Source organism: Oryzias latipes, chromosome 10, assembly GCF_053564925.1.
Source record: "Oryzias latipes strain Hd-rR chromosome 10, Olatipes_Hd-rR_3.1".
Classification (NCBI taxonomy): domain Eukaryota; kingdom Metazoa; phylum Chordata; class Actinopteri; order Beloniformes; family Adrianichthyidae; genus Oryzias; species Oryzias latipes.
The window spans coordinates 28,673,095-28,688,337 of NC_136246.1; the positions used below are offsets into that span (position 1 = coordinate 28,673,095).

The 15,243-nt window shown below is 36.7% G+C and overlaps 1 protein-coding gene across 1 annotated transcript; it reads left to right on the forward strand.

Annotated features, from left to right (window-relative positions):
• Window positions 1-1,777: 1,777 nt before the first annotated feature.
• Window positions 1,778-15,110, forward strand: LOC101157305 (plastin-3-like). The gene is made up of 16 exons (XM_004073550.5): window positions 1,778-1,913; window positions 4,917-4,985; window positions 6,206-6,357; window positions 7,519-7,648; window positions 7,728-7,860; window positions 7,955-8,036; window positions 9,838-10,003; window positions 10,075-10,214; window positions 10,391-10,486; window positions 11,943-12,129; window positions 12,199-12,277; window positions 12,357-12,477; window positions 12,548-12,681; window positions 13,416-13,539; window positions 13,620-13,744; window positions 13,857-15,110. The coding sequence occupies exons 2-16, from the start codon at window positions 4,925-4,927 to the stop codon at window positions 13,987-13,989; spliced, it is 1,863 nt and encodes a 620-aa protein (XP_004073598.1). The 5' UTR covers window positions 1,778-1,913; window positions 4,917-4,924; the 3' UTR covers window positions 13,990-15,110.
• Window positions 15,111-15,243: the final 133 nt, after the last annotated feature.

Below are 15,243 nucleotides of genomic sequence, written 5' to 3' on the forward strand. Positions count from 1 at the left end.
CACTTTTACATAATCTCAGTTAAAAATCACATTTTTCACCTGCTTAAAATTAAATCTGACCCTGTTTGGACCTGAAAGACTATAACTGTCTCATGCAGGATGTCCACTGGAGAAAAGCCAAGCAAAGCAGTGTGTGAAAGGCAGACATTAAAGCTTCGGGGCCTTTTGGTTGCTCCAGGATTTATTGAAACTTTATTGACTCTTTTACCAACACGAGAAAATGAACACTAGATCTGCACAGCTCTGAAGCTAAGACCCTCCAAATCTTTCCAAGAAAACAGTCCTTCAGTGCAAGAATTTAGTCTGACAAGATTCAGCACATCACACCAGGAAGAAGGCCAAGAGATTGGAGCAGACCGAGGAGGAGAAAGAATGGGAGGTTCGGAGAGGAATGAGACAAGGAGGAGAAGGGAGAAAGAATTCCTGCATGTTCCGACAGGCAGCAACAACACCGCTCCGACAGTTTGCACAGTTACTACTGAGGTGTGTTTAGTAGACAGAATAATCTGTATATCTGTGTCCATTGACGGCGTAAACACAACTCCGTCTCCTGCATGGTGTCGCACATGGGATGCTCTGTTTCCATCTGAGGAGAACTGATGCAAAAACCAGAAGAAATGTTTGATTTTGATGGAAATAAGTCACAGCAAACACATGCACGACTCCATCCATGCCTGAGCCTCTCAAAAAAAAAAAGAAAAAAGATTGTTGTGAGCGATCTAACCATCAGAACAAACAGCATCTTTCTATGAGGCCTTTCTCCAACTGATAAAACATTAAAAAATGGCTGGATGGGGAGTTGAGACCTGTGAAAAGCATGTCGCAACTCTTTTGTAACTAACTCTGCTCTGAGGAATTTCATTTGGATTGTTTTTTTTTTTGGTTTTTAACATTTGAAAGTTGTTGGGGAATTTTGAGGTTTAATTAAGGTTTTCTTTCTACTTCAGGTAAGACCTAAAACCTTTTCTGCTGTGAATTGTCCCTTGTTTTTATCACATTTTTATTTGTTTCTGTGGAGGTTCTCCTGGATGCCCTGTCCTTGAGACAATCACAGCTGTTTCTAACCAGGTTTCATTTTTAAGGAGGGGTCTTCTCTGTTTTCAGTATCGGAGAGTCCCATGGATTTGTCTAGTTGTTGGGTTCTGTTATGGGTTCTTCTCCTCCACAGTTTGTGTCAACCTTTGTTAACAAAATCTTTTTTGACCTGTGCTGGATCAGTTCTAGCCTTAGGTTTTCCCCCCAACTGGCCAGCTGTAACATTTTGTGGCTGTCTAAATACATGCCTGATGCTACAAGGCATGATGTTGTTGTAGCTGGAGCTGATGGAGCATGGCAATAATGCTGTTAAACCTCTTCTGGTTTTTCTAAAGTACAAAAACATTTTTCAAAAGGTACATTTTTCTCATTTAGTTCAATTCAAAGGGTGGTAATTTGTGGAATAATTTACTGACCAAAGACAATTAATTCTTTTAAAAAGTCAGTAGCGAAAAATTCAGAGAATTAAAAAAAAAGGTGAACTATTTTTTTACTATGAACTCAAAGAAATCTAAGGAAAGAGAAGAACAAACATATAATTTCACTCGTTAAGCTTCCAGCTCCCTAAAACAACATTAAAACTGTTGCAAAAATGTGTATAATTTTTGTCAAACTTGATTTTTCTATTAATATCTTTAAAAAAAGGAAAATATTTTATGTTTTAGGTAAAGAATAAATGTCCCCAAATGTATCTAGAAAGACACATTTTTCTCCTGTGGAATGAGGAGGACTACATGGAGGTGGAGGAGGAGGTGCTGGGAAGAGGCGTAGCACCTCCTTACAGAGGGCGGCGTCCGCGGAAGAAAACGGGACACGAGAGCTCCGACAGGCCGACAGAGGGAACTCATTTCCAGGGTGGATTCAGTGAATTCCAGCAGGTAAGAAGATGGAGCAGCGTCTAAGGCGTTTATCTCCCCACTTTAAAAACATAGGCTGGTGTGACGTTCAAGAGCGAGAAAAAAAATTGATTTATTAATCACTGCGAGAGATTTTTTATTTTTTATACACTTCACCGTTTTATTCAAAATTTGTATGACCTCTTTTTGTTTTTATTTGGCTTAAACATGTGTGGACAAACACATTTTCAACAGCTTTCCCTAAATTACATTACTCTAAATTGTAAATAAGTTACTTATGGTGCCAAATCGGGGGCAATAGTTAGAAACAAATGTGAAACACATCAAGGGAAAATGGTAAACGTTTAAAATCAATGTAAAACACATTTTTCTGAAATATGTAAAAGGAAATCGCGGGTTTTTATTTGTTTTTCCTAATGAGCGGTGGAATGTCCGTGATGTCATGAAACGCACCGTCATTCCAGACACAGACGTGTGTCCTGAGCCTGCAGTCTGCCTGAGGGCATCAATGTTACAGAGTTTAACAGTTTTTATTTCATTTACAGATAATTGAAATATATTCAGAGTTCAGTATTAAGTTCAGTCTAAATAATGCAAAAATTCTTCTTAAAATTTCAAATCACTAGAAATAATAGCAGGAAAAAACAATCCACAGTTTAAATTTCAATCAGGAAGATTGAAAACTAAACCAAGCCAAAGACTACAATGAATCATATTCACTTTGAAATTAAACAAATCAGATCCGGAACCAGTCATGCAAATGACCCGGTGAACCAACAATTGTCTGTGTGTCCAACTGTTGCGGACAGTTTGATCCATATTTGTCACCAATCTTGCGCCTGACTATATAAGTGTGTGCCGGTACGAGCTCCAACCTCCACATTTGCACATTGGTTCTAAGGTTTAGCTTATTTGTTTATGTGTCATGCTGCTGGTAAAACCATGTCACCACTGGAAACTGCAAGAAAGGTCCTTATTTTAAATAAGAACATGTTCTTCATAGCTCACCTGGTTAAATAAAAGTTAAATAACATAAAAAAGGCAGGCAGGAGAAAGGAGGTCGTGAGGGTGGAAGTTTCAGAAAAAGAATTTATCAATGTTTGTCAGGAAATGGAGGAACGATTTCTCTGGTATCAGGGAGGATCTCATTTTGCTTTTTGGTGAACAAATAAGCAGTTACATATGTGATCGTTTTCTTTTTTCTACATTTCCAAACTGCATTAAATGCTTAAAACCATGCACCTTTGACCTCTAATGTGCATTTGCAGTTCATGATTAAAACCAGTTGGAAGTAAAATTATCAACTCTTAGTCGTCTGGGGCCTTTTAGAGCTTTAAAAAAAAACAAAAATCTTTACAATTAGCTCCCTTAAATTATCTTTAAAACTGTTTTTTTATGACAATGGTTAACATCCATTATCTTCGTACAACCCCATCATATTTGTAACTGTCCCACAATAAACCTGAAACTGCCCAAAAGATCAATTTCAGGTGGTACATTTTGTATGCTTTTACCGAAAATCATAAAAATTGAGATCAGACAAATTTGATGCTTTATAGCAAACGATTAAACTTGTATAGACAAAATAAAAATGTAAAAATACACAAACGAAGCAAAGAAAGGGTCAAAACAAGGTTAAAAAAATCTAGGTGTAGCTCCAATTAAACTATATAGCAAGATCCAAGGATTATTCTAACAGTTATCATAATCTATCACTTGCGTGACCAAAATCTGGCAAAATGCGGCCCTCGTTCAAATTTCTACTGGTCCACAGTTTCCCGTCATAAAATCAATGATATGTGGCTCCCAGCACTTTCTAATAACTGCAATTTTGTTTTATTGTAATTGGCTTCATTAAATAAAAAAGCAACGACATGAGGCTGCTTGACCTTCAGATCCTCAAAGGCCAAATGAGAAGAACAGAGTCATTTGATTTGGTAAATAAAACCACAAGACTTCTGAATGAGAGAACCATTTGTGTCCTTTTCCTCTTCACATGAGTTATATTTGGAAGTTTACAGTTGGCATTTAATCGTGAATCATTTCAGATTTGATATTGACAAAAGGTTCTTTATAGAAAGACTTCTCTATTATTTTTGTTAAAATACACTATAAAATTTACATTAATTTTTGATAAAAAATTGTGTGTAGATATGGTTCTATTTTATGTGAAGAAATAGAAAAAATATTGTTAAATAGTTCATTTACTAGAAATGTTCAAAGAATACAGGCTGATTGGTTGGCCCTAACACATTTTCACTTATCCAAATCCACCCCTCTTTGCAAAACGTTTAAACACCCCTGGTCCATCAGGACTATCATAAAAACAACTTTTTTTGTTGTAAGAAATTGTAGATGGCAGCGTGCATGAGTGTTGATTTGTGCATTGTGTATTAAAGCAGGCGGCTGTCTGCTTCCTGGCTCACTTTAACAGAGTGCTGCTGCTGCAGAACTGCACTTTAGCTCCAGGCTGCACTTTGCAGCGACAATGAAAACAAAGAATGCACCTTATGGATGAAGCTCATAGAGCAGTGAGTCAACCAATCTGTGTGCTGGAGTCCAATGAAGTTCTCACGTTTTTTAGATCCTGTACTTGTTTTTAAAGGCATATAGGCCAGCGCTGCTACTAATCTAGTTATACTATAATTAAAAAAAACAAAAAACTTTTCTCCATATGACAGGTAAGAATCACGAATATACATCATACCCTTAAAGATGAAAACATAAAACTACAGTCTTATGTTTTCAAAGACTCTTGTCCCTCACATGCTGCAAAAACTAAATCAAAATAGGTCAAACATTCTTATTCATTTCAGATTTTCTAAGAAATGTGGTTTTATCCAGAGTCCCTATTTAAAAAAAAAAAAAAATCTAGTCACTAAGACAAACTTATTGAAAAACTTTCTTGATAAGACAGAAAGTAAGACAATTTCTCGTGAAGCAAGTCTTTTTACATCCTTAAGGTTCAGTTTTGCAGTGACAGGATTCTTCTTTCACACCTGCATTTGCTTGCGTCACCCACAGGTGTCAGGATGTCTGCCAAGGTGAGCGCCGAGGAGATCGAGGAGATCAGGGAAGGGTTCAAGAAAGTCGGTGAGTTAAGATCGATGCCCTGCGGTCACCATCTCCACATAGATTCATTATTTTCCTCAAATCTTTTGATCACACAGCAAATAGAGGTAGCCTACAAATGGAAAAAGAGTAACAATTGTGAGAAGAAAATAACTACAAAGTACTAAAATGATCCGTCCATGCAGCAAGCCATCTTATCTAATGATATCAAAATCAAGAAACAAGGAGTTCCAACTGGAGGATAGAATGATTTCAATCTGATTTCTATTCAGCCCAATCATATGTTTTTTTTTAGTTCTGAGCAAATAGTTATTATTAATTTTTTTTAATGTACTTAATTATAGTTCATTGCGATTAGTGACACAAAACTAGTGTATTTAGTGGAAATGACTCATTTTAGAACTTATTTAGCTAAATATTTTTACTGTACATTTTTGTACTTTTGTAAATTGTACGTTTTTTTGTGAAATTCCTTTTCTTATGCATGTATTCACTGAACAGTGATCGGCTCTCTTCTTGTTCATGTGTATAGTGACAATAAAGGCATTCTATTCTATTCTATTCTATTCTATTCTATTCTATTCTATTCTATTCTATTCTATTTTATTCTAAAATGAGAATGCAACCTTAGTAAACATTGGCCTTTCAAAATAAATCCCCATAAATTTTAATAGTACCACTCATTCATAAAATATAAATCTGAATTTTGATTTCCAAAATAATCACAATGAATGCCAGCCTAATATTTATTGAATTTTAATATAATATCCTTGAAATTGAATCCAAAATTACAGTCAAATTTGAGTTTATTTTTATTTTTCATTATAAATCAAGTTTTTCTATTGTCAAGAGTTGGAGCAAAAAGATTTAGACCAATTTTAATAATAATTTCCTTATTTCTATATGTCTTAATGAGACAATAATTTATCAACTAAACTAATAAACCTGGTAAAATATCTTAACTGTCTAAAAACAAGGTTTGAGATCTTTGCAAGGATCAAATTGTTTGCAGTGAAAAATGTACTTTCAATATATGGAAGCATATCTGTCTCATAATTCAAAATAAAACCCATTTTGAATCACGAGACAGACATGATTCCATATAAACAATACAGATATAAAAGAATAGTTATTATTTTGTATTGACACTGCAATTCAGTAAGGGGGGACTTTAAAAGAGCCATCATTTTAGTACTGACCGTTGTTGTTTCTTTTCCCCTGCCTTCCCCCGCTGTGCGCAGACGTGGACGGTAACGGTTACATCTGTGCGAAAGAACTGGGTGACCTGTTCCGCGAGGTGGGCTGTCCGCTGCCCGGATACCAGATCAGGGAGCTCCTGCAGAAGCTGGACCGCGACAAAGACAGCCGCATCAGCTTTGACGAGTTCACCACTGTAGGTAACACCGACTAACCTACTAACTAACTAACCATCTGACTCAATATAGAAAATCACAGACTGATCAGCTAAGAAACAAAAAAAAACTAATCCTAGTTACAGTTTTGTGACTTCATGATGTAACTTTTTAAAAGTATGAATAATGTTATTGTTCTATTTTAGTTTTTCTTCATCTTATAGCTGTAACCAGCAATCACGCCCCTCTTGTGAAAAAAAACAGTCTATTTGATAAAAGCAGAAAAATACCATGTTTTTGTGGTACCCAAAGTAAACTGAGAGTAATATCAGTTAAATGTCCTAAATTTTGATTTGCTTTGACAATGTCAACTAGAATTTTTCCTAAATACCAACATGTTTTCCTGGATGCCAGAATGCACTGTTTTTGGTTGGTGGTGTCATGGCATGACTGTGGTGCACAACTTTACTGGTTCAATACCTGGCGCTTGCATTTTTCACAAAAACAACTTTTTTATGGTGCTGTTTTCACATTATTTATGGTCAGCTTTAATCATTTATTTATTTTAGTATTATTAGTAGTGTTTTTTTTGTGCCAATTATTATCCTTTAAGTTTTATTTTCATTCAGCAACATAGCATTCAGCCTTGCATTTTCTTCTGGAAATGCAGCTCCTTCTAGTTTAGTAAAATTATTTTTCAAAATACTGAACAGTTTTTATGGAAGAGTATTGCATTCAGTTTACTCCGGTGTACCCAATATAAATTCTAAAAATTAATTTAAGGAATTTGGTTTTTGTTGGTTCATTTACGGCGGCAGCAATTGACAGCAGCCAATAAATTAATAAATACATTTTAAATGAATGATTAGATAAATAAATAACTGCTGGCACTAAATTATAGACGTGTAAAAATGGAACAAAAATTTTTTTTTTTAACTGAATGCAATATGCTTCTATACAATTAGATTCTCTATACATAAAAAACTAATATGCAAGTTTGTTTTTTGTACTCTAATCTGAAGTGCTTAAAGTGTTGGAATGTATATTTCTTTCCTTTATTTTTTGGATGTTAGAGGTCATCTTAAATTTTCGGATTCTTGATTCTTTGAACCTAATATATTTGAATCTAGACCAGATCTTTGGGAAAAATAACAAGATTATAAGAATAAAATGTAAAATGTTGTGTCCATGTCTTCATGTAGATCTTCAAAGAGATGAAGGATGACCGCATGGCCCAGGGTTTCCGGAAAGCTCTCAACAAGAAAGAAGGCATTGTAGCCATCGGGGGCACGAGTGAGATCTCCAGCGAAGGAACCCAGCATTCAATCTCTGGTTAGAGCTCCAACAGCGGCCACTAATCTTCCTCAAACTTCCTGACATTCTGACCATCTTGTTGCTTCTTTAACTTTAGAACAGGAGCGCTTCGCCTTCACAAACTACATCAACACAGCTCTGGGGGAGGATCCTGATTGTTCGCACTTTGTGCCCATCAACCCCAACACCGGGGCTCTGTTCAAAGCCGTGGCGGATGGCATTCTGCTATGGTAAACGTCTTTCAGAGTAGCTTGTTGGCAGGTTTAAAAACTCTTTTGAAGGTTATATGGTTTTTTTTTTTTTTTACTCTCGTTTGTGATGCAGCAAACTCATCAATCTTTCTGTGCCGGATACCATCGATGAAAGAACCATCAACAAGAAGAAACTCACCCCTTTCACCACACAGGTGAGGCTGTGCCTTGAAGGTGCACATGGTATTTTAAAGGAGTTGTTTACATTTTTAAATCAGAAAGCATCTTCAAAATGAGGGAATGTGATCAGTTTGTGTGTGATTTAGTTCAGTTTATAAAATATATTGATTTATATATGTATAAATATGTATTTTTAATTCTTTGTTTCATAACTGACATTGCTAGAAGCTCGTTACATATAAATGTGACCCCCCCCCCATAAATTCTGATTTTCTGTTTTGTATGGAAGCATACGTGTCTCATACTTCAAAATAAAAGTAAATACCTGAAACACTTTTTCATTTTCACAATAAAGCATATGCATCCATAATTTTGTTCCCATATGGAAAATTGTAAATGTAGAGAGCGCCCTCTGCTGGAACAGAGCTTAATGCGGTTGCAGGTTTTACTTTTAACCTTTGTGCTATCCTAGGCACTTTAACATTGGGAATTGGGTCATCTAGACCCACTAGACAGTGCTCTGAACCTTTTTTCTTCAATGGTTTGTGAACCTCACTTGTGTCCATGGATTACATGAAATCCTTCCACCTTTATCCACCTTTGTCATGGTAGGAATAACACGTCAATGTAAGGGTGGGGTCATCTAAGATAGCACAAGGGTTAAGTCTCACTCCAATCATCTATTTTAAAAGCGTTCCCAGTGGTCTTTTAGCCAAAATCCAAAAAACTGTGTTGTTGTCTAGGACATAGTTTCTGCAGAGCGAGACTTCATTAGAGATGTGCCTAAGAGTTGTTGGTGGGACAGTTGGCGTGGAGCAACCCCGCCTCCCTTTCCTTCTCTGTTGCTGGCTAGAATATTTTCTACACCACAAATACAATCTTTTTCAAACTGCATTTTTTTGTCTGCTCCCGATTCACAACAATTTAAAGAAAGAAATTCAATTTTGAGCTAAATATAATTAAGACATGTCCACCAGTGTCAGAAAAATCCCCCAAGGACAAAAAACACAATTTTCATTGGAGTGGGTCTTTAATTTGCCTCCACATGTCCATAGAAAGTGCTGGAGCTTGTTAATATAAGAATATGCTGCATTTTAAAAGATGTCTGTTACAAGACGGATTCAGAGGCGTCTGTTTTTACTAATGTTCAATCAAATGTATAGTTTTTTTAGTTGTTGCTTGTTGAGCACTATTAGTTACAGGTTTCAGGTGATTGTACTGTGAAATACGGTGGCCTCACATCAACAAATCAATTAACATTAAAATATGTTAAAGATCAGAACAACAAATAAAAAAAGTAAAACAAAAAACACCAAAAAAAACATCACATTTTAGAAATCAAAATGTAAAAAAAAACTTGAAAGAAAAGTAATTTCAGGAAATAAAATTGACTGTTAAGAAGTCAAAAAAAAGAAAACGGAAAAGGTTAACATTTCACTTTTCCTTTCATCCATCTTCTAAAACTATTTTCTCCCTCTCTGAGTCACGGGGCTGCTGGAGCTTATCCCACCACTTTTATTGCAGGAAATTAGTATTATTTTCAAAAATGTTTCCTTTTTTTTCATTTTTTGTTTGTTTATTTGTGAATTGTGTGAATTTTTTCTTGATTTCTTAAAACTTTTTATAATTTGTTTTTAATTGTTGTGATCATTATCATGTTTTTTTGAGTTGAGTGATTTGTTGATTTCATTTGGACTTCAGGGCCACCGTAGGGGAAGACTCTATATGCTACTAAAAAGGATTAGACTCTGGATTCACCTTTTTGTCCCTCATTGAGGGCTCTGGTCTGTGAAGTTGTTGCATCAGGAGATTATTTGATGGTTTCTGCTTCAACAGGAGAATCTGAACTTGGCTCTGAACTCGGCTTCAGCCATCGGCTGCCAGGTTGTAAACATCGGGGCTCAGGACCTAAAGGAGGGCAAACCCCACTTAGTGCTGGGGCTCCTCTGGCAGATCATCAAGATAGGACTGTTTGCTAAGATACAGCTGAGCCGCAATAAAGGTACGCCATCTCCGAGCATCTTAACCCAAACGTGCACAGATGATCGTGCATGTGTCTCCGTCTTTGTGCAGCCATTGCAGCTCTGCTTCAGGACGGAGAAAGCCTGGACGTGCTGATGAAGCTCAGCCCTGAGGAGCTGCTGCTGCGGTGGGTCAATTTCCACCTGAAGACAGTCGGCATGTCCATCACCAACTTCTCTGCAGACATTAAGGTGCAAAAGTTGACCAAGAGTTTTTGCTTATGTGTAAATGACTTAATTCAACATTTATTTACAGGATATATTTATGCTGCATAGTCATGTGAATTTGCCTGCTCATACATGTATATCTGGGGACAAAAATCTATAAACAGCTGTGGTTGTGAATTCATTTTTTTGTGTCTGCACAGGACTCTAAAGTCTACTTCCACCTGCTGGAGCAGATCGCTCCAGACGGCAGCAAAGAAGATGTTCCTCGAGTTGAAATTGACATGACTGGTCTCTATGTAAGTGAAAGGAAAGGAGCAGCTCCTCCTTGATGTTCAGTTAATTTTAAATCAACATTGAAGCCGTGAGCGGCGTTGTATGGTCCACAGGTGCTACAGGCTGAGCAGCTGCTGCTAGCACCTCAGTCTTCCACTCAGCCCCAGTCACCCTGCATGTGACTTTTTTTTTCTTTTTAATGGCAGCTTATCTTTTGGTTTTATCTCCATAGCAACTCCCTAGCAACCATTTTATGTGAAAATTTTACCTGAACAGGTCTGTGTAATTTTCAGAAGAATTGGCGAAAGGAAATGTTTGGATTTCCTCGGCAACAGAGGTTTTTTTTTTTTTTTGTTAAGTGCGGCCATATTCCTAATATCTTCATATCTTATTTCATATTATTTTGTTTCGCTTGAGCCAGGGATTCATGTATGAAGTTTTTACAATGTTCAGGTAGAAAATGTGCGACCACCAGGGAAATGCGAGAGCGTGGTGCTAGCGCAAGTAAAAAAAACAACAAAAAAACATTTTTTTCCACCCAAAGTACCTTTGCAAATGAGTTAGCTGGAGTTTATATCTGTAGTTGGGCCTAAAGGTAAGTTTTGTTTAATGGTGGTCTCTTCCTGAGGTCAAAGGTCAACAAAACTTTGATTGTGGTTGTAGACTTAGGCTGGTGTTAGGGTTTTTTGTTAGATTTCCAGTTAACCTTATCTAAAACTAATTTCAAGCAATACACTTAATTTTCAAAAAAAAAAAAAGAAATACCCTACAAACTATGCTTTAAAATAATTATTCCTAAATAATGCAATGTAGTACATTTGATAAAACGTTGAGAATGTTTGGAAAAACCAAAATATAACTAGGGTAATGAATACAACATGAACTGCAATATGTGGGCTTGAAAACAATAGTAAAGACACATTTGTTTCTTTTTTTTTCTTAAAGCAAAAGACTCTAATCCCAAAAATTCTGTTCAAAACAGAAGACTTGTTCATTAAAGTATTGGTTAAATGTTTTCTCTCCAAAGTTAATCTTATTTACAACATTTTTTGTTTTGTTTGACATAAGGGATACTGACACCTTTTGGTCTTGGAAAACACAAATAAAAACCTAAAGAAGGGATTTTTTTTTAGTTAGGAAATTGCTTAAGGAATAATTCTGATTATGACAGAGCATGGCAAAAAAAAATGGGGCTTTGCATACATTTATATGCAAGTAAATCAGGTCTTTACCAGCTTTTTTTCTTATCTCTACAACATAAAAATGTACATTTTTCAAACATTAAATCTGTATAAAAAGAGTTATGTGCTTATAGAATTCCATTTGGCTGTAAATGTTGAAGATACTGCCCTTTCTTTACCCTTTATGACATTTTAATGTTACCTTCACCTTGAAGGATATCAGAAATAAACCAATATATTTTTGGTAAAAATATTTGGTATTTAACCGAGTAATCCGTGTTTTTTTTTCTGTCACCAGGAGAAAGATCTTAAAAAAAGGGCTGAGCTCATGCTGCAGCAGGCCGAACGTCTGGGCTGCAGAGAGTTTGTAACGGCCACCGACGTCGTCACCGGAAACGCCAAACTGAACCTGGCCTTCGTGGCCACGCTCTTCAACAAGCACCCGGCTCTGACCAAACCAGAGAACCAAGAGTGGATTGTTGAGGGTGAGCGAGGATGGAAAAGGCTTACCGGTAGTTAATTCTGTCCAAACACTCAAGCTGTTTGTCTCTCAGATGAATCCAGGGAGGAGAGAACGTTCAGGAACTGGATGAACTCTCTCGGGGTCACTCCACATGTCCATTACATCTACGGGTCAGAGCCTCTCCGTCTGCAACAAGCTTCAGCAGCTCCATGAAATGTCTGCATGAAACCCATGTTTGTCTGCATGCAGGGATCTGCAAGACGCCATGGTGATCCTACAGCTTTATGAAAAGATCAAGGTGAAGGTGGACTGGAACAACAGAGTCAACCATCCGCCGTTCAAGGGGGTCGGAGGAGGACATTTAAAGAAAGTCAGTGCACAAAGACACGGTAGAAAATGCACGCATATACGAGATTAATGGATCTGTTCCTGGACAACAGATTGAGAACTGCAACTACGCAGTGGAGCTGGGAAAGCAAAAGGCTGGATTCTCCCTGGTGGGAATCGGAGGGCAGGACCTGTACGATGGAAACGAGATGCTCACTCTGGCGCTGATGTGGCAGCTGATGAGGAGGTGAGAAGTCATTTTTAAAGTCCCAATCCGACTTTAAAATTTATTGACAATGGTTACTGTACTGTTTTTGATTTATTTTCAAAGCGTTCCTCGTGGTCTTTTAATCGTGATGATGCTGTTTAAGGCTAAATTAAAAACCCTTTTTGTCGATTTAATTTATTTATTTTTTTAGGACTTATTTTCTGCAGAACGGCAGGAGTTTATTAGAAAACTGCCTCTGGGCTGGATTGTTGGCTTATAGCAACCATGCCTCACTTCTCTTCACATTGCTGAGAGCTTTCTGTTTACAAATTGGAGCTATCCAGCCGTACAGTTTTGATCCAGATTCTTGTTCAGGAACACAAAGACGTGCATGGATCTATTTATCTGCAAGCGAATGCATCACAATGGAGCGGAGCAGGGAGATGGTAGCGTAGTTTCCTTGTTACAAATAAGCTCTTTTTCCAACTGCATTTTTTCATCTGCTCCTGATTCACTATGATTTGAATAAAGAAATACTCTGGAATGCTATTTTGAGTTTAGTTTTCTTTAGATAAGTCCTTCAAGAACATGATTAAAACATTTTTATCAGAGTGGGTCATTGAGTATCCCAGCCTTATGTGGGAATTTTGGTTGTCTTGCAGTACAGCCAAGCACAGGTAGAGGGTGCTGTAGGTTTAACAGAGATTTAATCGCTTTTTATGTAGAACAAGGAGGAAAATCTGAGAGATTAAAAATCTAAGAATTTCACACAGGTACACTCTAAATTTGCTTGAAGACCTGGGACACGGAGAAGTGGCTGGAGATGATCTGATCATTTCTTGGGTCAACAAGACTTTGGCCGAAGCTGACAAAAGTTCATCCATCAAAAGCTTTAAGGTTGATAAAAAATACTGGACTGTGATTTAGGTTATACAGTTTGACATTCGTGTTAACAGAGTTTGACCTTTCTCCTCTAGGACAAATCTATCAGTACCAGTCTTCCAGTTCTGGACCTCATTGACGCCATACAGCCGGAGAGCGTGAACTTCGAGTTGGTAAAAAGAGACGCAGAGTCGAATGCAGACAAACTGGACAATGCAAAGTAATAAATCCATAATTTTACTTTTTATGATTAAAACTGACTGTCCTATGCAACTATGTTGTTGGAAAGATGTAATATTGTGACCTTTACTGTGACCCCTCCTTTTCTATAGGTATGCGGTCTCCATGGCGAGGAAAATCGGGGCTAAAGTTTACGCTCTGCCCGAGGATTTGGTGGAAGTCAAACCCAAAATGGTGATGACCATCTTTGCCTGTCTGATGGGGAGAGGCATGAAGAGGGCGTAGAGGAGCAGCAAACGGCGTCTGTCCATCTTTGCCTGGGGAGGCATGAGGATAGGGGGGGGGCGGCGGCGTGGATGGATGGTGTCGCAGTCTGACTGGAATTTTTCTGCCCGTTTCATTTTTGACAGAAAAAGGCATTCATTATCCAAATTGTTGCCCATGGCACCAACTTCCTCCCTTTACAGAACATTCTCTTCTAAAATAAAAGCCATGATCTGTGCCGGGGTTTTGATGAGCGTTACCAAATTTTTATACCTCAAAAAAAATGTCTAGAAAACCTTGTTAAGGAATAAAAATGATTTTCATTCTCATGTTTTCATGAACTTTTGCAATCAGTCTTGCTGAATACCAAGAGCCATTACAAACCTTTGATTCTGCTCAAGCAAAAGTAATCGCAAAAGATGTCGTATTTTTCGTTTTCTTTAAAGTATTTGACCAAAACTCGAGTGCTGCTCCAGTTTGACTACATTTAATAGACTCCCTAATAGAATAAAGCATTAATAAGACAGACATTCAAAACACACTTTATGAATTTAGCTCAAATTTGAACAGAAACAGGAAATATTTTATTTCAGCTTTTTTTTTTTTTTTTTTTTAGAAAAAAGGCTTAATAGTGACAGTTTTTTTGTTAGAAATGAAAAATAAATGAATAAAATGCCCTTGAAACAAAATGAAAAAGCAGCTTGTTTGCACATGAAGTTTCTGTTAAACATGAAATCCATGAGATGTCTTGTAAAGAAAATAAAATGCCTGTTAACCCTAAATAAATATCCGACCACTTAAGCTCCAAAATTACCTTAATTTAGCATCTACTTAAAAGCAAAAACATTAATTTTTTTAACTAATAAATTCAGGCTTCAAAGGGTTAAAAAAATAACTGCTGTGAGAAATACTACTGCTATGCTCTTCAGTGTAAAAATATTGTCTTAACCATTTCAATTTATTGAATATCATTTTTCTGTTGAGCTGAAAATGTGTTGAAACAGATATTTATATTTGTTTTCCCCTTTGCAGAAAACATCACAGTCTCACAAATTTTTGTTATCAAAAGGAAACATCAAATTAAAAAAAAACAAATTGTACAATTTCATTGTACACTTCTGAATAAAATGTTATCTCAAAGTGTGCCTGGTGTTTGTTTTTGTAAGTTTTATACTTCAGTGATTATACTCTGCCATGCATGTCTGATGTGCTTTAAGAACACAAAATTAAAGATATCAAGCTCTGAAACAGGCTTAATATCAGCATAAATTCAGA